This window comes from Hylobates moloch, unplaced genomic scaffold (assembly GCF_009828535.3).
Source record: "Hylobates moloch isolate HMO894 unplaced genomic scaffold, HMol_V3 SCAFFOLD_12, whole genome shotgun sequence".
NCBI classification, from domain to species: domain Eukaryota; kingdom Metazoa; phylum Chordata; class Mammalia; order Primates; family Hylobatidae; genus Hylobates; species Hylobates moloch.
This window is the reverse complement of record NW_026652287.1, coordinates 96,456,468-96,481,305: the sequence shown is the minus strand read 5'-3', so window position 1 is coordinate 96,481,305 and position 24,838 is coordinate 96,456,468. Positions and strand designations below refer to the sequence as shown.

At 35.5% G+C, this 24,838-nt stretch overlaps 1 protein-coding gene across 1 annotated transcript in view; it reads right to left on the bottom strand.

The window, feature by feature from the left end:
* Positions 1-24,838, bottom strand: part of CFAP54 (cilia and flagella associated protein 54) — a 378,083-nt gene that overhangs the window by 277,427 nt on the left and 75,818 nt on the right. Inside the window, exons 18-22 of the mRNA XM_058425781.1 lie at positions 18,900-18,986; positions 18,685-18,806; positions 6,749-6,925; positions 2,799-2,891; positions 2,378-2,563 (exon numbers count right to left, since the gene is read on the bottom strand). Coding sequence (XP_058281764.1) covers positions 2,378-2,563; positions 2,799-2,891; positions 6,749-6,925; positions 18,685-18,806; positions 18,900-18,986 — 665 coding nt within the window. The remainder of the gene's footprint in view (positions 1-2,377; positions 2,564-2,798; positions 2,892-6,748; positions 6,926-18,684; positions 18,807-18,899; positions 18,987-24,838) is intronic.

Below are 24,838 nucleotides of genomic sequence, written 5' to 3'. Positions count from 1 at the left end.
AAGCCATTGTGCCCACTCACTACTTGATTTGGTAGTTCAACAATTCACTCGAATATGGCATTTTGTCTTACATCCATTTTACAGATAGGAAAATTGAGGCCAATTTGCCTAAAATCAGTCTCCAAGGTCAAGATCAGAATCCTGCTCACAGATTTCTACTCTTCTACATTTATATCATATTATCTAGTCATTTTCTACTTAACAAGGAGGAATAAAAAGAAATAGTCTAAAAAGAAGAGAAAATAGCCACAGAAAATATATAATTCAAAAAGTTTCCTCAAAAAAAATTTCCAGATACACTAAACTAATAGCCTTCTACATTTAGGGAAAGCCTAGTACACATTCACTTGATTTTATTAATATTTACAGAATAATGCTGAGTAAAAAGTACAGCCTAAAGTCTCAAAAGCCAAGTTAATCACAGGCATTTAGTGAAATGTCTCCATGCTTTACTATCAAATATTTATAATAATATGTTTTAAAGAAAAGAACTGTCCTGAAACTAGAAACTAGCCACTCTCATGAAAATTAGATTGCACTTACAAAATAGAGGTACATTAACTTGCTGAAACTTAAAAGCTTAAACTTCAGTTGTAAATTAAGAAGGTTTAACAGGTGAGAAAGCTTTGCTTTAGCCTCTTAACATTATGAGACAGAATGCCCATAAACCATCATAAATAAACTACAGAACTACAAATATAGTGTCAGTAAAGAAACACAGGTCATTACTTCATGACACTACTCATTATCCCAGCAGTATGGCTCTGACTTAGTTTTATTAACTTTCAATGAAAGTTCTACCAAATTAAGCCCCAGAGTCAAACCACTCCCTGGAGAAAAATCAGGCCTTGATGAAATATTCAGTTCCTCACAATAACACCATCACTGCAAATTAGGGAATATATTAGATTCCAAAGATACCAAAATATCAGAAAACCATGAGCCAGTATGACACGCTAAACCAATACTAGACAAATCCTAGTAATTCTCTCAATTTAATTTTCTCTGAAAAATATGATATATAAAATGCCACTAAGATCTTATAATACTAATCAACTATTAAGAAAAAATAGAATAGAAATATGACAAAATTTAGAAAAGCCATCAGCTCTACAGCCAACAATAGGCTTAAAATTAGATACTTGAGACCTAGGTCAATGAGTCACTCTTCCTAGCATCCTCTTCACTGGTGACATATTTTAAGTCAGGCAACAACTATTTTGACAAAAAACATTAATTCATGAGTATATCCCTAACTAAAAACAATACTATTTATTCAATGCCTACTGTGTGATAATATTTGCTGGGCATAATTCCATTTAATACTCATAATACCTCTGGGAAGTAGCTACTACTGCTACTCTTGCTTCACAGATGAAAATTACTTGTCCACCATCACATGGCTGTGATAGTGTGAGGAGCTGGAATTTGAACTCAGGTGTCTCTGCCTCTACTGATCCAGAAGTTTTACTTTTATAAATTTACCCAAAGAAAGTAATCATGGATGTAGGTAAAGATTTATATACAAAGTTGGGCATCACAGCTTTGTTTATAATAGCAAAAGACTGGGAAGTATCTAGATGTTTAGCAATGGAGAATTACTAACAAACTATTATATATCTATAAGATTCAATGCCATGGAACCATTAAAAATTATGTTTTGGAAGAATACTTAATGGAATACAGAAATGTCAATTATATGTTAAGTGAAAATATCAGGATGTAAAATAATATGTATACTATGATTTAAATTATATATTGTACATAAATTCATATACACATATGTGTGTGCATGTGTATATATATATATTAATTAGATAGATAAATAGGCAGATAGATACACAAAAATAAAAGGCTATCTCTGGATTAGGGTTTCTCAATCTTGACACCACTGACATTTTATGCTGGATAATTCTTTGCTATGGGGGCTATCCTGTACATTGTAGGGTGTTTATCAGCCTCCCTGGCCTCTATTCACTAGATGCCAGCAGCACCCCTCTAGTTTGTGACGACTGAAAATTTCTCCAGACCTTGACAAAACTGCCCCAGGGTAAGAACTCTGCTACTCTGAATGACAGGATAACAGATAACATTTATTTTCTTCTTTATGCATTTCGGTATTTTCCAGCATTTCTAAAATTAATATATATGTGTTACATTTGTAATCCAGGGGAAAAAATGTTATTGACAAAAAGTAAATTTACTAATGAGAAGGAATGATTCATATTTTATGAGACAAAACTGTAGTAATGGAAAATATGTGTTATAGGAGCTTTAGAATATCTACTGTGATTTTTATTTCCATCAGAAATTACTTCATAACTGCTTAATGGAAAAAAAATATATAGTGGAAAAAATTAGCAGAAATCTCTTCTACCTGTGTCAGGAACATCCGAGCAGTAATAGTAGAAAGAGGTGGATAAACCAGAATTGGTTTAGTTGTCTCCCCAATAGCACCACCAACAAGCTTTCCATTATTAGAATAGGCAGCAACTGCAAATACATACTTTTCATTGGTTTCTAAACCTTTCACTTCAAAAATGCTTTTACCATCAGCTGGTATCTGTTAAGAAAAATATATTTCAAGTTATACGTGAAAAATTAAAATAACATGACTTTTAAAATACAATTAAGTAAACCTTCTATTAAAAAAAAACAGAACCTTTTTCTTTCACTGTTGGATTTTAGTTATGATTCAAGTGGAAATTAGAGAGATTCACCAAAACAATGACTTCATTTAAAAATTTAATTATCATTAAAGGCTTCAGTAAGATTTCCTGACATTTAATTTGACGTACCGCTTCTCCTGAATTTGGGAGATGATTATTGTTTAGCCGTACTTTTCCATAACTTCCTTCTGCTTTGCAACCCAAAATGCAGTACCAGGAGACCTGCCGAGGAGAAAAATGAGCCTGTTTAAAAGGCATTCTTTTATATCAGTGTAGCAAAAAAAATACTTTTCTAAATAAAAATGTAATGATTCAAGTTTTAAAACATGAAATCCAAGTTTACAAATATACTTAGGTTTAATCTTTAAAGAGTAAAAGTAACCTTAGCTAGTTTACTAAGGCAATTAAGACTAAGATATTATTCATTATTAATTATTTTAACCACTATTAATTGAACAGTTCCTACTGCTAAGTACTGTTAGGAAATTTACAGATATTTTCTAATATGCACAACTCTATGAGATGGGATTACTATTATCATTTTGCTTCACAGGAAATGGAGATGCAGAGATGTTAAATAACTTTGCCCAAGATCAGACAGATAGTGGCAGGGGTTGACTCCTAAAATGACTTTGTCTTGATGTAAAAAAAAAGATTAACACTTAAATTATTTTCATATTTTACATGATAATGTATGACAAGAAAAGCAAGTGGAAAGAGAAGCAAGATACTAAAATATATTATTTTAAATAAAATATAAAAATACATATGAAAAACCCTAGAAGAAAACACCCCTAAATAAGAACAGCAGTAGGATTTGGATGATAAAATGGTAAGATGATAGGTAGATAATGGGTTAATTTTTTTCTCCAATTTATACATTTTCTGAAACATGATATTACTTTGATAATTTTTATATTTAGTTTAATTTTATATTTTAAATATAAACATTAGACATAAATCAAACATAAAATATAAATCCCACAGAAACAACTAAACTTAACCTTGATTAAATAGTTAGACAATGATCCTTTTGCCAAGGTGTCAAGATAATGAAGATTCATTATTGGAATGAACTATTCTCCCTACAGAGAAAAAGGGAGCTAGGTGACACCTGACGGGGTAGTATTATGAACGAGCCATACTGCTGAGGGTTATAGGGGTCATGGCTGTGTCATTACCTTCTTCCCAGAGGCAACTCCTAAACTACAAGGCAAGCTAGAAAGAAGGAAAAATACAATTGTCTCTAAAAAAAAATACAATTGTCTCTAAATACAACTACCTCTTATAGCTTGTGTCTGCTACTCCTTCCTCCAGGTCAACAGAAAAATACTAACGATGTCCAGTTGACACAAGTGGTTCTCAATGCTGACTGTGTTCCAGAATCACTTCTTTAAAATATCAATTTGTACAGAATCAACCATTTTTGTAAATTACAGAGACCCAAGCCTGTCTAGCTTCAATGAATTAGAATTTCTGATGCAAGTTTCCAAATCTTTGTCTTTCCAAAGAATATTTCTCATGTGATTGTGATATGCACAAATGATTAAAAAGCAGTAGTCAAAGGCAGAACAGGACAAAGAGAACACAGAAGGAACCTGAAGCTGAAGAGTAGCGTAGAAAAAAAAATCAGATGAATCTCAGAAAAAAAAAAAAAATGCAAAACTAACTTCCTTTGATTTCCCATACAAAAAGATACTATTTTTCAAAGAAGAAAAAAGACAGAAAGACTATGTTCTATGATTTATATCATTATTTCTCCAAGTTCTATTATATAAACCAGAATTTGGAGGGTAAAATTCTCTCTAAAAGCATTTTTACAAGCAGGCTTTATATTTTTATTTTGTTCCACAGATGAAGACATATTAGTTTATGTAAATCTAAGAAACAATGTGTAATTAGAATCTACATAAGGGTAGAGACATCATGAACAAATCAGTACTAACTTTAGAACAGTTTATACGTAGTATAAATAACATTAGCATTTTCAACTACAAAAGTAGATTTTAATGAAATGAATGCCTCAACAAGAGATTTTGAGAAAACAAAAGATGGCCGAAGCCTCAACCCAGAAAACTTATTTAAGCCCATAGCACCATCTAGTGCTGATGAGAAGGTAACAGAAGGTGATAATTTCCTGGAACTCTCTAAATGTACATAATACACATAAACTTCCTATAATGTCCTCATTGATGAGTCCTAAAACTACAGGCCAAATATGAGACTCTTATATCTTCCCATTTCTAAGAATTATAAAATGAAATAAACTAATCATTAAATTGAAGTACATAAAGAATAAGATTTTGGTTAAAGAAACCCAAATATTTGAACAAAAGCAAACAAAAACTCTTAGTAAAGCACGTGGTCTTAGTACTGTACTAATTTTCCAAAATTAGTGAAGCGCTATTCTTAAACAGATTCCAAAAATCCGAAGTTTAACTTTAAAACCAGTATCAACAGCAGTAATGCATCTATCATAGCACAGTTAGGATAAGATGAATGTCACTTCTATTCCCCTCCTCTCACAATTATAAAGCACTATGAAGGTTGTCATCAGTTCTCACTGATGTCCACTTGCCATTCCTGAAGCTCCTCAAAGTATGTAAATACATGTAATCCACATTTATCTTTATACCTCAATTACCTCGCACAGAGCTTGACAGATTACAGACACTCAATAAATGCGCATTGGACAGAATCCACAAAAAATACCACCAAATAATGTAATCACAGTCTATCACTTCATTATTTTTTGTTTTTTTTTTTTAGATGGTATTTTGCTCTGTCTCCCAGGCTGGAATGTGGTGGCGTGATCTCAGCTCACTGCAACCTCCATCTCCCAGGTTCAAGCGATTCTCCTGCCTCAGCCTCCTGAGTAGCTGGGATTACAGGTGCCTGCCACAATGCCCAGCTAATTTTTGGTATTTTTAGTAGAGACAGGGTTTTACCATGTTGGCCAGGATGGTCTCAAACCCCTGACCTCAGGTAATCTGCTTGCCTCAGCCTCCCAAAGTACTGGGATTACAGGCCTGAGCCATCACGCTTAGCCCATTACTTGTTTTGAGTAAGCTTTACTACTTACATTTAATACAAGAAGTGGAAAGATATCAGTTAATATGCCAAGAATATAATACATTATCTCATTTAATGTTCACAGTAAACACACTATCCAAATGGAAAAAAAACAAAACAAAAAAAACCTCAGGAAATGTATTTAGCTTCCCTAAGGTCAGACTTCCAGGAAAGGTTGGAGCTAGAATTATAAACCTAAATCCGTCTGACTCCAAAGCCTGTGTTCTCTCTACTATACCGAGTTGACATAACTTCAAGCAGAACATCCTACAGAGAATCAAAGATACAAAGATAAAACTTTATTTTTATGTAACATCAAAGAGCATGTTGTTGATCATCCCAAAGAGGAAAGTGTAGTTTGTAAAATATAAATTAGGTAGAACCAAATTCTTGTGAAGAAACTGAATCTCAAGTTTTAGTCACATATAGGCCAAGTTCTGAGGCATCAGGGATGGGAGAAAAAGCTCACCTTCCAATAAATACACAAAGACGTATGGTTTATAATATGGTTGGAGTTGTCCTTTGTTTGTGTTGAAAGAATCTACAGTTACTTGGAAGGACTTTGGGCAGAACCTCTAGACTCATCACCCCTAAATTTTACACACTCTGCTGCCTCATACCATCACTGACTCTGAAGTAACTTCTACCCTTTTCAAATGTCTGATTCCACTTCAAGTGAGACTTCCATCTTGAGCACACGAGGATGTCAGCATATAGTGTGTCATGGTGACAAGGATACTCACAAGGAGGTGCTTCTCTACTGTTTCTCCTAACAATATATTTGGGTATAGCAATGCAATACAGAGCATATCATAAATATAACAGCATAAGGGGCAACATGTCATGGAGAAACTAAGTATAGATAAGACATTGGAATATTAATCCAGTGTTCAGTGCTTATGAATAAGGCTATTCAGTTCCTAAAAGCAATCAAAGTATAAATCACGGTACTTATAAAAGTACTTATGTTGCTTTGCATGAGGCAAAAATTTTACTGGACACCATACCTTAACCTCTGAAGTAAATGGAGCAGGTTTGAGTGTCACAGAACAATGAGTTCGAGACAGCAGGATAGGTGGAGGAGGGACTCTGCTTTTCTTTCTTTTTGAACTTTCCAAATATTTCTGATAGGAATATAGGGCATTTTGTTCAGCTTCCATCCTCTGAATTAAGGAATATGCTTCCTATAATGAAATATGAAAATAGAAAAATATATGTCAAGAGCTTGAACTCTATTTATGTTTATAGAATTCTAGTGATGTTAAACAATGTTATATTTTTATATGCAGTTTTTCAAGCCTCAGAGGCTCAAATATATACATATATATTTCAACTATTTAATGATTTTGCAAAAGTAAAAGATGCCTACTAAATAAGGTTAATCATGATCACCAATGGCATTATATTTCTATATCTTATATGTTTATCATTATTATCATACATGAATATGAGATATTACATTTTTAAATTGAACCTTCTGAATATCTACCATCATATTTCATTTTCCCTAAAAGGTTCATACCACAATCATCTGCATTTATGCTGATGAATTACACACCTACCCTAATTCAGCTGAAGTGTGACTCTCAAACAATAAGAATATTGGTATATGTGGTTTATGAAATAAATATTATTGAGAGTTTCTTTTTATCAGCAAGAAGAAATACAATAGAAAAACCATATTCTGTGAAGTTGATGGAAAGGCAACCACTTTTTTAAAAGGTTATATGCATAGAGATAACACATAAAACAAAAGAGAAATATAAAAATCAGACCTAAATAACATTTCAAAAGTAGGGCTAAATACATAAGCAATAATAATAATAATGCATGTAAATGGGTTACAATTCCTTTTAAATTAAAAGGCAAAGACTCTCTAACTGAGCTCTAAGTAAAAACCCAGGTAAAGATTAAAATTAAAGTGTTGATAAAGAAAGAATAGTCTTTTCAATAAATGGTGCTAGGACAATTGAACATTACATGCAAAAGAATAAAGTTCAACTCCTACTTCACACCATAGACAAATATTAACTTAAAATGAAATATACATTCAGATGTAAGAGCTAAGATTATAAAACTCTTAGAAGAAAATATATGACCAAATCTTTGTGACCTTGAGTTACACAATGGTGTTTGGAAGATTCAATGCAATGATGCATTTAAAATGCTTAGTGTTTGGAACAGAGTAAGTAGTCAATAAATGTTAGACATTGATTATGATTATGATTATGATTACTACTACTCCTCCTCTTGCTTTCATTTTAAGCACTCTGGAACATTCTGTTTCGCCATATCAGAACTTTTATTATTATTACTCTTTCACTTAAAGTGTTCTGGAACACCAAAAGCACACTGACAAAGGAAAAAGTAGATAAGGTGGACTTCATCAAAATCAAAAACGTTTGTGTTTCAAAGGATACCATTAAGAAAGTTAAAAGACAGCCTACAGAATGGGAGAAAATGTTTTCAAATCATGTATCTGATAAAAGACTTGTATTCAGCACTTATATGCACTGTTATAACTGAGAATTGTTATAACTCAATAATAAAAAGGCAAATAACTCCTTTTAAATATGGGCAAAGAATTTGAATACACATTTCTCCAGAAAAGACACAAATAGCCAATAAGCACATGAAAAGATGTTCAACGTCATTAGTCATTAGGGATGAAAATACAAAATCGGCAAACAGACTCAAAAAGCAGGAACCTAAACACAGAAATAATAATGTTCAAAGAAACTGGAAATGTTATCCAAAAATTGTTTCATATAAAAGTGTCAGGCTCAAATGAGTTCATAAACAAAATATTTTAAATCTCAAGGAACTGATCATTCCTATGCCATTTTAAATGTTTCCAAATACAGAGAGAAACAGATATCCTCTCAAATAATGTTATAAAACTATTTTAACTTTGATAACCATTTGAAAAACGACTACACATAAAAACACAGACCAGTCATTTCACAAATACAAATGCAAACACCTTAAATAAAATACCTAAAATACTAATACATTTACTCTAACAATATACTAACAAAATAATGAACCGTAATAATATTGTCTTTTTCCCAGGAATGCAAGGACAGTTTAACATTAGGAAGTATATAAATATAATTTAATATATCCATAAATTAAATGAGAAAAAACATGATCATAGTGCTCAATGGCCAAAAAGACATTTCAAACATTTTTTAACATTCATTACAGATTTTTTTAAAGTCAATAAATTAGAAAAGCTCTTTTTAGCATTATTTAAAAATATTAATTTTAGCCAATAACCAAAATATTACTAGCACAAAATAGCACTCTTAGTGCTAAGAGTGAAGCACTAATAGAATTATCAATAAAAGCCAGAAAGAATGCCACTATTCCATTTTATTCTGGAAGTTCTACTAAATTCAACAAACATAAGAGAAGAGATCCTGGAAATGAAAAGACAATATGTCTGTCTACCAAATTTCAAATGTATTTCATTCTGACAGAAAAAAACCTGTGCTGTTTCTCCTACAGAAGACATGTTGAGGTTGAAGTTTCCATTTGGAAACCTGAGCCTCAAGCTCAAAAGGGAAGGTAAAAAACTGGAGATAGGATCTGAGTATGCGTTGGAGTCATATTTAAAGCTGAGTGAGGAAACCAGCTCCCTGCAGGAGCAGAGATTATAAAACTATAGCATCATATATTTTTTCTAAAATAATGAAGGCTGGTCGAAACTGAGATCAGAATTAACTTCTCATTTTTATTTTTTATTGGAAATGGTTGACGTTAAGGTCTAAAATCATTCATCATGATTAAAATGTATCCGTGATGATGAATAGTTTTTTAATTCCACTTGTTCGGTGTCAGGAGGCCTTGAGAAATGTTTCTGCCATATGCAGGTCAAGAATCTTAGGCATCTTCAAAGACAATCATTCCTTTGTACGGGAAGGGATGTGTTACATGGTAACCATGTTTCTAGAGCCTGCATACCAGTCCTTCCGTATTTAGACCTAAAAGCTAATTTATATACACATAAGAGGTATCAGTGTAACTGTTTGAATCACTGAATGAATGAATCAAGGAGATAGGATGACATCTGTCTCCTCCATTGCCTCTACTTTTTCATTCAACCAAACTAATTCTTAAAAATTATAACAAATGGATGGACAAAAGGGTCAGGGCTAGACGGTGAGGGAGCAATGTCATAAAAGCCCGTAAAAGAGCCAGTTAGGCCCAGAGCACACAATCAGCACAGGGCTGGGCAGAGGCTCATTCTCTTTTCACCCTCTTCCACAGACAACAGAGCAGCTTTGGCTCCCTGAGGGGACGAATGTACCACAGAACAGGACTCCCTTTAAGGGCAACAAAAGATGAGAGCCTTGATGAGGAAGAGGCCAGAGACAGAAAAGGTAAGCGGATTTCCCCAGGTAGCTGTGGAAAAACTTTGAGGGAAGAAAATCCTACCTGAACAGAAAGGAGATAAAACACTATTATATTTTGAACATTAAACACTAATGTATCTTCATTCGCATCACAGGCTGTAGAGACCAAGATATTTCAGGTTACATAAGAACAGACAAAATCAGCCTAAGGAAAAATTATGCAACACAAGGAAAGGAGACCAATGCCCCCACTTCCCTTGGAAATTTGGAGACATATCCTTCCTCGGGATTATGTTTGGAGCCTGTAAAATATACCAGCAGCACTGGCCCACTGGCCCTTATATTCAAGCAGACTGCCTTTGACCCCCATCTCCACTGACCAGCCAGCCTCTCTGGGCTCCAAATTTGATCTCAAAATTTGCCTTGGTAATTCCTGATTCAGCGAACCAGTTGAACACTAGCACCTTCTGACTTAATTCTTGCATCTTCTTTCCGCACATCAATGAATCCAGCTGAGGTAAAAAACTTTCTGTGTTCTGCCATGGCTATAACATAGACATTTCTCAACTGGGCTGTTGATCAGTATCACCTATGGAGTTTATTTAAAAATCAGAATGGTCCATTTCTACCCCAAAATAGAAATCTCCAGGAGTAGAGCTTGAACATCTGTATTATTTACAAACACCAAGGATAATTCCAAAGTACAGCAAGAAGTGGGAACCACAGATTCAGGTGAGTAAATCTCCTTTTCCCTCCTGCCTTTCTCCCAGTCTCTTTCTAGTCTCTTCAACCTCCAGTCTTCTAGTCCTTCAATGGCTCCTCTAATACTTGCCAGATAAAGTGCAAACTTTTCCAAAGCCCTTTTCATTCTGATCATGACTACATTTTCTAGCCTTATGCCCCTTTTTACTCTTTCCCTCTCTCATAACTACCTCTCTGTTCAACCTAACCTCTGAAACCATAAAAAAAATATCACTCATTCCCTAAAATGCTGTTATTTCACGCCTCGGAATTGCCCATGCATTTCATTCTTTCTGGAGCATCTCATGTCCTCTTCTCTGCTTTAAGATCCACACAAATATCACCTCCTCTGACATCTTCCAAGATAGCCCATGTATTTAAATAAGCCATTTCCTTCATTACATAGTATCTTTATTTTAGCAGGTATTACATAATATGTTACCTCTGTACTTGACTGTCCACATCCTCTAAACATTGGTCTTGGCAGGAAGGACAGTGCTTTGTTTATCTCTTTAAGTTCAATCAATGTGTTTGGAATATGAGACACACAAAATTATGAAAGAGAAGGGTAATCTTTATTATAGTGTCTTTTAAGATGGCATATTTAAAATGTTCTGATTGGCTCTTGATCAATTTTAACTTTAGACCCCTAACTCAGATCCCATGGCCCAATTTGAAACAGATTAACAGAAGTATTAAAGTTTTGACTGAATGGTAACAAAAGAAAAGTTTATAACAAAGCCCTTGATTTAGGTAAATCAGATAAATTCCATAACAGAATTCAAGGCAAACCCTAATGCTAGTTAAAAACTAGAATCCTAATTTAAGGGCGCCAATTCATTCAGCTGCTAATATGATTTTGTTTATGAGAAAGTGCCTGGGGCTTTTTAAGGGGGTTCTTCAACTAGAAAAAGGGAAGTAACATCAGAAAATCCCCAAAAAAAATCAAGAAGGAAAAATTCCCATTAAACCAACGCTACTTGGTCATGAGAAAGTGTTATCAATATGGACCTGAATGCTGTCTATAATAGCAATGTTCTAGAATACCAAAATATTACAATTGGAAAACCTAGACAAACCATTCTCTAATCAGAGGTCAAGAAGTAGACTTCCCATGACATATCAATAATGAAAAATAACTATATCCTCACATCTTGCACTATCTACCACAGTGCCTAGCAAATTAGAAAGGTTCAGTAACTTTGAAAAAAGAAATAAGCCTTTACCTACCATGGCGACTCAGCCAAGGAATCTCAATGGAAAGGGAATTGCCCACTAACTCACAATAAGAATAAGCTCTAAGGTGTTCTTTCAATGGTAGTTTCCACTGCAATGTGCCACCAAAACCACAGTACTGAAGTCCGAAGTATTTTTGTCTGAATGTAAATTTCTCTGCGTATAGTTTCCCTTAGAGAAAATGAAACCTGCCTCTCTTCAGAAGTTACTCAATGCTTATGAGGACAGATTGATGTTAAATACATGTGACACAGGCTTGACGCCCACAGTGCAGCAAAACACTAATGGAAAGATGCAATGCAATCTTGAGGGTGTGACTAAGACATATGTAAACAACTATCACAGGACTGGAATGATAAAGTGCCATATTTCCTACGTATCTGGTAGACCTCCCTGAGGTATATTCGGGGTTCTCAACATTATAATGTACATTGCAGAAAAAGATGAAAAGTAAATTAAGTCATATCCAAGAATCCTGAGAAGGAATATTGCTTAGAATAAAATATACAAGTAATAAGATAAATCTAAGAGAACATACAAAAAGAAATGTGTAGTCTGATGGAGGAAAATATATCTAAAGCACCAAAAAGTAGTTCAAACAGAATGTCTCAGAGTGCTTAAAGTGAAAGAGAAATAACAATAGTTCTGATATGACAAAACTGAATGAAAAGCAGAGTAATAATAATAATAATGGTTAACATTTATTGACTGCTTACTCTGTTCCAAACACTAAGCATTTTACATGCATCACTGCATTGAATCTTCCCAAGAATCCCTGTTTCACAGATGAAGAAATTGAATCTTAAGAGAGCATAAATAACTTGACAGGTCATACAGCTAATCAGTGGCAGAACCAGAACTCTAATCCAAGATCCTTATACTCCTAAACACTATGCTATCTTGTCTTAATAAAAAACTAAGTTAAAAGAAGTTTAGAAAGGCAACCTGGATAAAGTGTCCTATGCAATACCCTTAAATCATTTAAAAGAGAAAAAAAAATCCAAAATGTAGATATGCTAAATATTCTGTTAGCAGTTTGAAGCCTGGGAGTCAAAACATGGCCTCATAAGAGGAGGGGTTAGAATTAGAAGTTGGCTCGTTGATTTAAAAAAAAAAAAAAAAAAAAAAGACTTAGCACACAATTACAAAGAGCTGAGGCTGGGCACAGTGGCTCATGCCTGTAGTCCCAGCAGTTTGGGAGACTGAGGAAAGCGGACCACTTGAACCCAGGATTTCGAGACCATGCTGGGCAACATGACAAAACCGCATCTCTACAAAAAAATACAAACAGCCAGGCATGGTAGCATGGGCCTGTGGTTGTAGCTACTCAGCAGGCTGAGGTGGGAGAATGGCTGAACCCAGGAGGTCAAGGCTGCAGTGAGCCATACACACCACTGCACTGCAGCCAGGCTGGCAGAGCAAGACCCTGTTTCATAAATAAATAAAAATAAAAATAAATTTTTAAAAGCCCATGTATATTCTTCCCCCTAAAAAAATCAGACAGAATTGATTTGACTTGAAATGCTACAAAATAGGAAAAATAATTAAATCCAACTATTGCTAATATAATTAATAGACTGGTATTTAGGGGATATCAAGACATAAATTCAGGAAGTATTAAAGCCAGGGGTTATTAGAACTGCTAATACTCCTGAGTTTCTTCGTTAGTTCTGGTCCAAAATGGTACCATAAATTAGATTCTGTGTTGATTATAAACAATAACCTGCTAAACCATAATGCTCCTTTGCTTAGAGTGGAATTTGGAATTGTTGAGATCATCTCAACTACAGATTTGTTTAGGTTCCTACAAATAGTACTAGAAGAAAACTAGATGAAACAATTGGGTTTCTTTGCAAGAGAAACAACTGGAAAACCTGGCCTGGACAAAAGTAGCCCCAGAGAGGAAGGAGGGTCTACAAAACACAGTTATAATGGTATAATCAGAATACAGCTATGAGGATGAATAAATTGCCAACATTTCCTTAGAGAAGACAAACTTACTTTCCTAAGCAATAATTTTCTACGTTAGGGTGTACAAAACTAAGGTCTTTTAGTCTTTGTATCCCTCTACTCAAGACTGGAAGGAGTAGTCAACTGGCCCAGCTGGCATCACTAGTCTTCCTCTTGAGGACCAGTCCCACCTGATTATATCTGATATGGAAAAAGAAATCCTCAAAAGATGAGTTTGGAAGGGGAAATGGATGCTGTACAGAAAACAACAGCATCCTCGAAACCGCCAACACTTGGATGGAGGAGCATTTCTGCCTCTTTCTATGAGAAATTAACATCTGCAAAGACACTGAATGTTCTGTTAGTGGACTAAGAACAATGACATAAGCCACATAATGAATACCATATTTGACCAGAAGTAGAAGATCAAGGACATCCAGTATGGATCCTAGGTGCAATCCCTTAATATAATCCTATGGAATAATATATAAAAAGCCAAAATGGACTTCCAGAGGTCAAATAACCAAGATAAGAAAATGGAAAAATGAATCCCCATAATTTTTTTTAAAAAGCCAGTCATCTCACTTGGAAAGTTAATGAGTTATTATCAAAGGTTTGTCCCTCATTTGTGGGAATAAATTGGTCCATCTTAATTGATTAGAAATAGACACCTGATTAGATTATCCAGATCCACAGAACCAGAAAATTTCTGAAAAACAGAGACAGGATATGAATTATTTAAGAGTTCTAAAGAGACTCAGGCTTTTCAAACCTTTTTATGATATCAGGTGACACATCAATTACTGATTTGGGGATAATTTCATTACAAGATCATGATATTGTAAAACATTCTGTAACGCACCCCATTTGAGAATGATTGCCAAGGGAAATAAATGTATTTGTCTTCTTTAAAAAAGAAAGTTTGGCAATTATTTGAGCCATAACATCATTGTTTAGGAGAGTACCCTGAGGACTGATCATTAAGCCTTAACACTTAGATAAAAACTACCACTGAGGAGCAGACGTAGCTATAGAAGATTTCAAGACTTCTAAATAAATATTGAACATGTTCCTTGTTGGTGAAAATTCTTTAGAGGGCTCCTCATAAAAAATAGAGCCTCTTAATGCATCTCAAGAGTCTATCCTAATAGGACATTATACTCATAATTTTTTCTGGAATTACAATAGTTTCACTTTTTAAAAAACAGAAGAAATTTTGTAAATTTTAAATTTTTTAAAAAACAAAAAAAGAGCTGACATCTCTGAAAAAAAAAAATTGTCCGTGTATATTCTTCCCTCCCTAAAAAAAAAGCAAATAGAACTGATTTGACTTGAAATGCTACAAAATAGGAAAAATAATTAAATCCAATTACTGCTAACATAGTTAATAGACTGGTATTTAGGAGACATCAAGACATAAATTCAGGAAATATTAAAGCCAAAATTCCTTAGAACTTCCAGTACCCCTGAGCTTCTTCATTTGTTCTGGTCCAAATGTTTGAGCCATAACATCGTTGTTTAAGAGAGTACCCTAGGGATTGATCATTAAGCCTTAACACTTGGATAAAAACTACCACTGAGGAGCATAGGTGGCCAAAGAAGATGTTCCTGCCCACACTGGAAACGAGATATCCAGGTACCTTGGTCCCAGTATGTTCCCTGGTCTCAGTGGCGGGAGGCAGACACATACAGGGGAACTGGCACACTATGGCAGTACAAAGACCGGATTCAGTCATCATAAAACAAGAGGAAACCTCTCTTCAGGCTCTAAGAAGACCCAAGATTAGTAGTAAGACCAATATTTCTAAAAGAAAGATAAGGTTTATTTGCCATAAAAATAGGACTGAAGTACCAATGTCCTCCAAGCACTAGACAATAGCAAACAGCCATGGAAGCATCAGCTGAGAAAATGGATCTGAACACACCACAGAAGTCTTCCAACAAAGACCAGACACCACTTGGCCTTGTGATCTCAGACCACCCAACACCACCATCCAAATTCCTCATTCAAATTCTGGAAATTCAAATTTAACTAGGCTCTTCCCTAATACTCCCAGGACAGACTTCCTCACCTTGAACATTGATAGCATCTGTCCATCCAAAATTCTTAGCTTGGCGAAAAATACTTCTCATGAACACATCTTTACTTCCTCTCTGGTCTCCTGTGCTACTATCCTCTCCTCCACCCCACTCCTACCCTTATTGCATCTAAGCTTCTGTCTCACAGAATGACCTGTAGAACTACAAGCACTCTAATAACATTTCTAGCCTTGGGACCTTGGCACATTTGTTCTCTCTGCCTGGAATGTCTTTTCTACTGTTTGCTCTCCTGTTTCTCTGGCTCTCAGTATCATTTCAGTATTCAAATTCAAGCCATCTGTCTTTCAGCATTCAACTTCACATGATCTCTCCTGGATGTTTCCTTAAACATTCCCCACTATTGAGTTAGGTACTCCCCTGTTAATTTTCCCTAGCCCTCTTGCAATTAAAGCACATATTTACTTGTCTATGTTTCCACAGACTGGATTTTTATATGAATAAATCCAGGGACCACAAAGGCAGAACCACAAAAAGAAGGCAAATCAATCAATATTTATTGAATAAATAAAAGATTCCCCTCTTCCATACTTGGCATACTACCAGGCACATAGTGAACTTCCAATACATAATTGCGAAATGGATCAAAATTATTTGTTAGATAGATGAAAAGATTGCAGATAACAAGTAAGTGCTACATACCAGAAATCTTGAATTTCAGTATTCTACTTTCTAACCTCAAACACCTATCCTTCTAGCTCCCTCAGACCCTCATTTTCTGGTCCTTGACCTGACCTCATAAAGATGTCCAGTCTCTTGATATTTCCATAGACACCAAGTCTTTAAATGCCTTCATGCCTTCCCTCCCCACTCAATCTGTATCCACGTTTTTAAAGCCATAAACTTTTAACACATACCTTCATTTAAAAAAAAAAAATCTAATCCTCCACAAATGTCTGCTGTCACAAATATTCTGTTGTCATTAAGAACACCACATCAGGATAATGTCATACCACCATGCAGATCAAGATGACTAAAAATTCATGGTCTCCAACTTCAGCTAGAACTTGGTGATGCTGGCCAGTCCCTTTACTTGGAGTCAACTCCCTCATCCCTTCCTCCCCACTCTCCACATTATCTTTACTTTCCCAGTTCAATTTTCCACCCTCATGCTCCTTTGATGGCAGATATCCTTGCCTCCCACTGTATCTGATAGAGTAAGATGGTGTATTAGTTTGTTCTCACACTGCTAATAAAGACATACCCGAGACTGGGTAATTTATAAAGAAAAGAGATTTAAAAGAGACTCACAGTCTCTTTTGGCCTTGGGAAACTTACAATCATGGCAGAAGAGGAAACAAACACATCCTCCTTCACACGTCAGCAGGAGAGAGAAGAATGAGTGCCCAGTGAAGGGGCAAGCCTTTTATTAAACTATCAGATCTCGTGAGAACTAACTCACTTTCATGAGAACAGGATGGAGGAAACCTCCCCCATGATTCAATTATCTCCACCTGGTCCCTCCCACAACACATAGGGATTATGGGAACTACAATTTAAGATGAGATTTGGGTAGGGACACAGTCAAAGCATGTCAAAAGGCATCAACTCAACTCCCTGCCTTCACACCAACAAACTTTTCTTATCTACATCTGTCTGTTCCTCCTTCTCTTCTGTATCAAAAGATGAGGTGTCTGCCCTGCAGCCCACCCATCATTGAAGATGAATCCCTTTATCTGTGCTTTCAAAATCATCCTCTATAGGCCTTGGCTCTGTGTATTAACCTCTCCCTCTTATTATCGTCAATTTCTCTGTGTTCTGGCTCTTCATTTTTAGCATACTATTATGCTAAATTTTCTCTATTAAACCCCTTTAGCTCCATATCCCCCTCCTAGCTTTGACCTACTTTTTTCCTTCTCTTATCAGCCAAGACATAGCATTATTCTCTACATCTCCATACATCATTCACTCAGCCAATGCCATCATAGCAAGGATCTGACTCTACCAAAAAAAATTTTTTTTAATATTCTGGCATGGTGGCACGTCTGTAGTCCCACCCACCGGAAGGCTGAGGTGGTAGGACCATTTAAACCCAGGAGTTCAAAGCTGCAGTGATCTAGGACTGCGCCACTGCATTCCAGCCTGGTTGACAGAGTGAGACCCTGTCTCAAAAAATAAACACATAAAATCAGCATATAATGAATTAGCAAGAAGGCAGAAGAATTTCCAGGCCAGAGTGAGACCTGATTAAAAATATCAACAAGGGGAGAAGGTACCTCAGCCAATGGACTTTAAGAATTTTAATTCCATTGTAAAGAATACATTAAGCTGGTAAAGTGTCACTCCAATTCTATAATTTCCCTCATTTTGAGTCCTTCTGATTTTATTTGGCTTCTGATGTAGATTGCATGAAGTTCTGATAGAAAGAGAATCTCTCATTTCAGAATTCAGAACTGGAGGTACAAATTAGTTCTGCTGGTCAGGATGAATTATATACAGTGAATCTGAAAGTTCATAATTAAATGTTAAGGGCAACATATTATTTTTAATAAAGGAAATGAATCATTCACTTTAACAGAAATTTTGTGTCAGGATTAAAAGAAGAAATGAAATGCTGTTACCATCAAAAGTTCCCATGAAGATGTAGAAGTTGCATCTTTCTCGAATATTAAAAGAGCTTTCTGCATTAAGTAAATTGCTTTGGATAATGTATTCTTCTTTATTTTATTCATCATATTTAATTCTATAAAAATAAACAAACATTTTACCAGAAAGGTGAGATTAAAAACTATCTTCCAAATTTTTTGGAAATACCAGTTATCCCAATTTTAATTACCTGTAAAACAATCAGTGCTTCCAGATTGTTTTAACTTTTCCGGACCCTTGGTAGAAATATCTTTGCTAACACTTGGAGTCTGCAAAACTGAAGAAGAAGACGACTGTCATAACAAGTATGTATCCAAGACAGGAAATATTTTTTAAATACTAAGGAGTAACTATTCATAAAGCTACTGCTTCCTCTATCGTGTCATCTTTTTTCATTGATAAAAATTCATATAAATCTACTATAATGCAGTTTTATCAAATCCTCTTTTATTTGCCACAGTATACCTCAGGACAGAAGAAATTCCAAATTATAAAAATATTTGATTTTCTATCTCATCTTGAATAAAATCATCCTGAGGATTGATAGAATCCAACCTACTTCTGTTGACTTTACCTTTTCACAAAAGTACAGATGGCAAGTCCTGATACCAATACCAATAAGCTGTCAAACTCTGTCCTCAACACCCCTTCCAGAAAAACTGTTTCATCCAAGGTCCCTTTAAGAGCTCTGGGTACCACACGAAGACCTCCACTCTCTTCCAGCTGTGGGTGATGAAATCAGAGCCTCTCTCAAGATTTTGAACTAAAACATGAAATTGCCAGTTGTTGATACTGGTATACAATTGGGACTGACCATAATGGTGGTTCAGTAAAGACAGGAATGTGGATGAGGGGAAAAAAGGATACAGCTATACTAGCCCAGGGAGATGGAAACTGTAGCACTGATTCTTGATTTTCAGGTCTGGTCCTTAAGAGACCTGCTAATATTTTGGTCCTTAGAGGTATGCGAGGGTAGCTATAGTAACCTTACAATAAACCCGTTTTACTGAGTTTTAATTATTTGTGCTAATGCACATGAGCCACCATGTGATGGTAATTGATTCATGAAAAGATGTTAACATACACCATTAAAGAATAGAAGGCATCTGCAGTGGCAAAGGGTAAGGAAACATCTGCATGGAGATAGCAATGCAGAGCAGAAAATAGTGCATCATTCTCTCAATACCAAGGATATTATAAATGCTAATTATGCTTTCCTGATTATAATCGTTGGAGATAAGAAGGATGAGACTGCAAAAAAATTCTGAATGCCAGATACAGATGCATCATATTTATGTCATGGTCATCAACAGGCAACCATTATTGAATAAGAATGCTAATGTAGGGAACATTAGTCTGGCAACAGCATGCTAAAGAAAGACAAGGTAGGGGAACAACGTGATCAGCTGTGCTAGGATGGCAATTCAATAAAGCCAAGAAAAAAATCAAGGAAACCCAGAGATATTGCAAGGAAATAATAACTAATTCCATTTATATTTAAACTCAAGTCTTGCATCAATATCTTTAAGTGGTCTGTGATCAAAACTCATTTGGTCTTCAAAGATTTATGGATGACAATTAGAGGACGAGGTATTAGGAACTCCATGAGTTAAAAAATACTCTAATCCTCCACTAAAGGAAATAATACAGTTACTACATGAGAATCATGTAGTTTCTTAAAACCTGACACAAAAATTCTATTTACATTTTGAAACATATTTCTGAACCAAATATTTTCAGCCCAAAACACATTCAAGGTTATTATGCTAAGTAATTCATTTATGTATTAGAAAAAACTTTATCAAATTTTCAATTGATACATGATGACACAGAGATATTTTAATTATTACTTGCTTCCCTCTACACCCAGCAGGTCATAGGAGAAGTAGTTTTTAAAACTATGTAAATGTTTAAAATAAAATGTAAAAAGATGAAGAGTATAAAAAAATAAAAGGATGGGGAAAAAAGGAAATTTTATATAAACAGAATACAGGCAGGGCATAGTGGCTCACACCTGTAATCCCAGCACTTTGGGAAGCCAAGGCGGGCAGATAGTTTGAGGTCAGGACTTCCAAGACCAGCCTGGCCAACATGGCGAAAGCCCATCTCTACTAAAAAAAAATACAAATTTAGCCAGGTGTGGTGGCACATGCCTGTAGTCCCAGCTACTTGAGAGGCTGAGGCAGGAGAATCACTTGAACCTCGGAGGCAGAGGTTCCAGTGAGCTGAAATCATGTCACTACACTCCAGCCTGGGTGACAGAGTGAAACTGTCTCAAAAAAAAAAAAAAAAAGAATGCAAATACAAAAAAAGGGTCACAAGTATATATCAAATTGAAAAAAAATTTAAAAATAGAATTCAAGTAAATTTGGACACAGTTCTCTGATGTATGACATTTTCTGGAGACAAAATGAACCACAAAGAAATCCTTAATTTACTTAGTAGGTTTTTAATAGTGGTATTGGTTTAATAATTTTGAAAGTACTTTGTTAATCTGCCAGGATAAAACAAATGAGTAATTACATTGATGTTGTTACGAACCAGAATGCTCAATATGGGAGAAGGAAAATACAAAAATGGAGAAGGTGAGGATAAACCCTTTAGTGTTGGAATTGGAGATATCAAAAAGAACTTGTGGTCAGGTGCAGTGGCTCACACCTGTAATCGCAGCGCTTTGGGAGGCCGAGGCAGGCAGATCACTTGAGGTCAGGAGTTCAAAACCAGCCTGGGCAACATGGTGAAATCCTATCTCCACTAAGAGTACAAAACTTAGCCAGGCACGTTGGCACATGCCTGTAGTCCCAGCTACTTGGGAAACTAAGACAGGAGAATTGCTTGAACCCAGGAGGCCGAGGTTGCAGTGAGCTGAGATCGCACCACTGGATGATCACACCACTCCAGCCTTGGTGACAGAGTGAGACTCCATCTCAAAAAAAAAAAAAAAAAAAAAGAACTTGTGATTTAAATATATATACATATGTGTGTGTGTGTGTATGTGTGTGTTTCTTAGCTCTACCTACTAAAAGGAGCCACTGACATCCCAATAGCAATGAGCACTCTTAGCTTACAGATCTTGGTTTCTAAATACCATTTCCTACCAAAAGGTACCAAATATCATTGGAAAAATAGCTTATTCCAGATCTGGGGGTAGAGAAAGCAAAAGATAGGTCAAGAATATTTTGTTGGGCAGAAAGCAAAAATATCTCAAAGAATAATGGGGACTGTATTAGTCTGTTTTCACGCTGCTGACAGACATACCTGAGACTGGGTAATTTATACAGAAAAAGGGGTTTAATGGACTTACAGTTCCATGTGGCTAATGAAGCCTCACAATCTTGGCAGAAGGCAAAGAGGAACAAGTCACATCTCACATGGATGGCAGTAGGCAGAGAGAGAACTTGTGGAGGGGAACTCCTCTTATAAAACCATCAGACCTTGTGAGACTTATTCACTATCATGAGAACAGCATGGGAAAGACTTGCCCCCATTATTCAATTACCTCCAACTGGGTCCCTCCCACAACATATGGGAATTCAAGATGAGATTTGGGTGGGGACACAGCCAAACCATATCAGGGACATACCAAAGGAACACAGGATCCAGTATGAAGGGCCTCCCTCCCACTGGCAAAATTTATGACTTTGACATCACAAAGAACAATGATGGAAAGTGACTTTAAAAGATCAGTAAAAAAGGAATCTGATCCATAGTGTTCCTCAAAAAATTAAAAGAGGCAAAGTGGGGACAGCTCTTGTTTACAAAAGAATGTTACCAAATAAATCTAGAAGGAATAATTCAATTAGAAAACCATCACATACAACCACTGTAATAATTCAGGAAGGATCACCAATGGAGAGTAAGAACATTGGGTGAAAGTCTGTTGGGGAACAGGATATTCATTCCTACATCACCAACAGCACCAATTACTTTTTCACTACAAAGGGGAGAGGGACAATTACAATGCAGAGATCTGGCAGACATCAGCTTAATAAAACGATAGCACTTTGCCTCGCCAATAATAAAACAAATGGCCAATGTGTGCAATCTAATGTGATACAATGGAATATAAACAGCATCACCTGCATGATCATGAGGAAACTACTAGGAAAGATCAGATTGTGGAACATGTCTTCAAAAATATCAGTGTTATGAAAGAAAAAAAGTTGGAGGAGTTATTCTACATTAAAGAAGAATATGACAGCCAAATGCAGTAAGTGATTTTTGATTACTTCTTAGATCATTATAAATAAAATCCACTTTCCCCAAAAAGGATATTTGGGAACAATTATGGCAATTTGAAAATTAGATGCATAATAGAGCATGTTCTCAGACATATGTGAGAGCTAAAAAAAAAGTTTACCTCATGGAGGTAGAGAGTCGAATGATGATTAACAGAGGCTAGGAAGGGATTGGGGGTGGGGGGATAACCAGAGATTGGTTAATGACTACAAACATATTGTTAGATAGAAGAAAAAAGTTCTAGTGTTCAATAGGACAATAGGGTGGCTATAGTTAACAATAATTTATTATACATTTCAAAATAGCTAGAAGATTTGAGATGTTCTCAACACAAATAACTGATAAATGTTTGAGATGATGAATATCCTAATTACCCTGGGTTGAGTTTTGTACATTGTATGCATGTGTTAAAATATTGCATGTACCCCATAAATATGTACAATTATTATATACCAATTAAAAATGTAAAACTATAAAACATTTAGAAGAAAACGTAAGAAAATCTTCATGATCTGGGGTTAGGTAAGGAGTTCTTAGACAAGACACCAAAATCACATTACATAAAAGTAAATAAATGATCAATTGGATGCTAAAAAATAATTGACTGTATATTCAATAATATTATTATATCAGTGTTACCTTTCTTCAGAGTGATAATGGTATTATGGTTATTTGAGAGAATGTCCTGTTATTAGGTGATAAATGCTACAGTTTTTGGGGTAAAATATATCATAATGTCTGCAACTTCTCAGCCTATGGATATGTACATGTATATGCATATATCTCTACACATACATAATATGGTATTGATATAATAGGTATACACACCTAAAGATGTATATACATAGATGTATAAATATACGTATTTATATGTGCCTGTAAAGAGAAAGACAGTAAACGTGGCAAAATGGTCGATTGGTGGATTTAGGTGAAGGTTATGTGGACGGTCACTACACTATTCTTTCAACTTTTGGAAGGCTCAAAAATTGCTACATAAAAAGTTGGAGGGAACAGTTTACCACAGTTAACTTTTTAATTTTTAACTTTTATGGGTACATAGTAAGTATATATATTTATGGGGTACATGAGATGTTTTGATACAGATATGCAATGCATAATCACATCATGGAAAATGGGGTATCCATCCCCTCAAGCATTTATCCCTTGTATTACAAACAATTCAAGTATACTCTTCTAGTTATTTTTAAATGTATAATTAAATTTTTTTTTGAGATGGAGCCTCGCCAGGCTAGAGTGCAGTGGCGTGATACTGGCTCACTGCAACCTCCGCCTCCCAGGTTCAAGCCATTCTCCTGCCTCAGCCTCCCAAGTAGCTGGGATTACAGGCATGCACCACCACACTCGGCTGATTTTTGTATTTTTAGTAGAGACTGGGTTTCACCATGTTGGCCAGGCTGATCTCGAACTCCTGACCTCAAGTGATCCACCCGCCTCTGACTCCCAGAGTGCTGGGATTACCAGCATGAGCCACAGTGCCCAGCCTTAATTCGTTGATTGTATCCTTTGCTGTGCAGAAGCTTTTTAACTTGATATGATCCTATTTGTCCATTTTGCTTTGGTTGCCTGTTCTTAAAGGGTATTGCTCAAGAAATTTTTGCCCAGACCAATGTCCTGGACATTTTCCCCAATGGTATCTTGTAGCAGTTTTATAGTTTGAGGTCTTAGATTTAAGTCTTTAATCTATTTTGATTTGATTTTTGTATATGGCAAAAGAGAGAGGGGTCTATTTTCATTCTTTTGCATATGAATATCCAGTTTTCCTAGCATCATTTATTGAAAAGACTGTCTTTTCTCCAGTGTATGTTTGTCAAAATGAGTTCACTGTAGGTGTGTGAATTTGTTTCTGGGTTCTCTATTTTGTTCTATTGG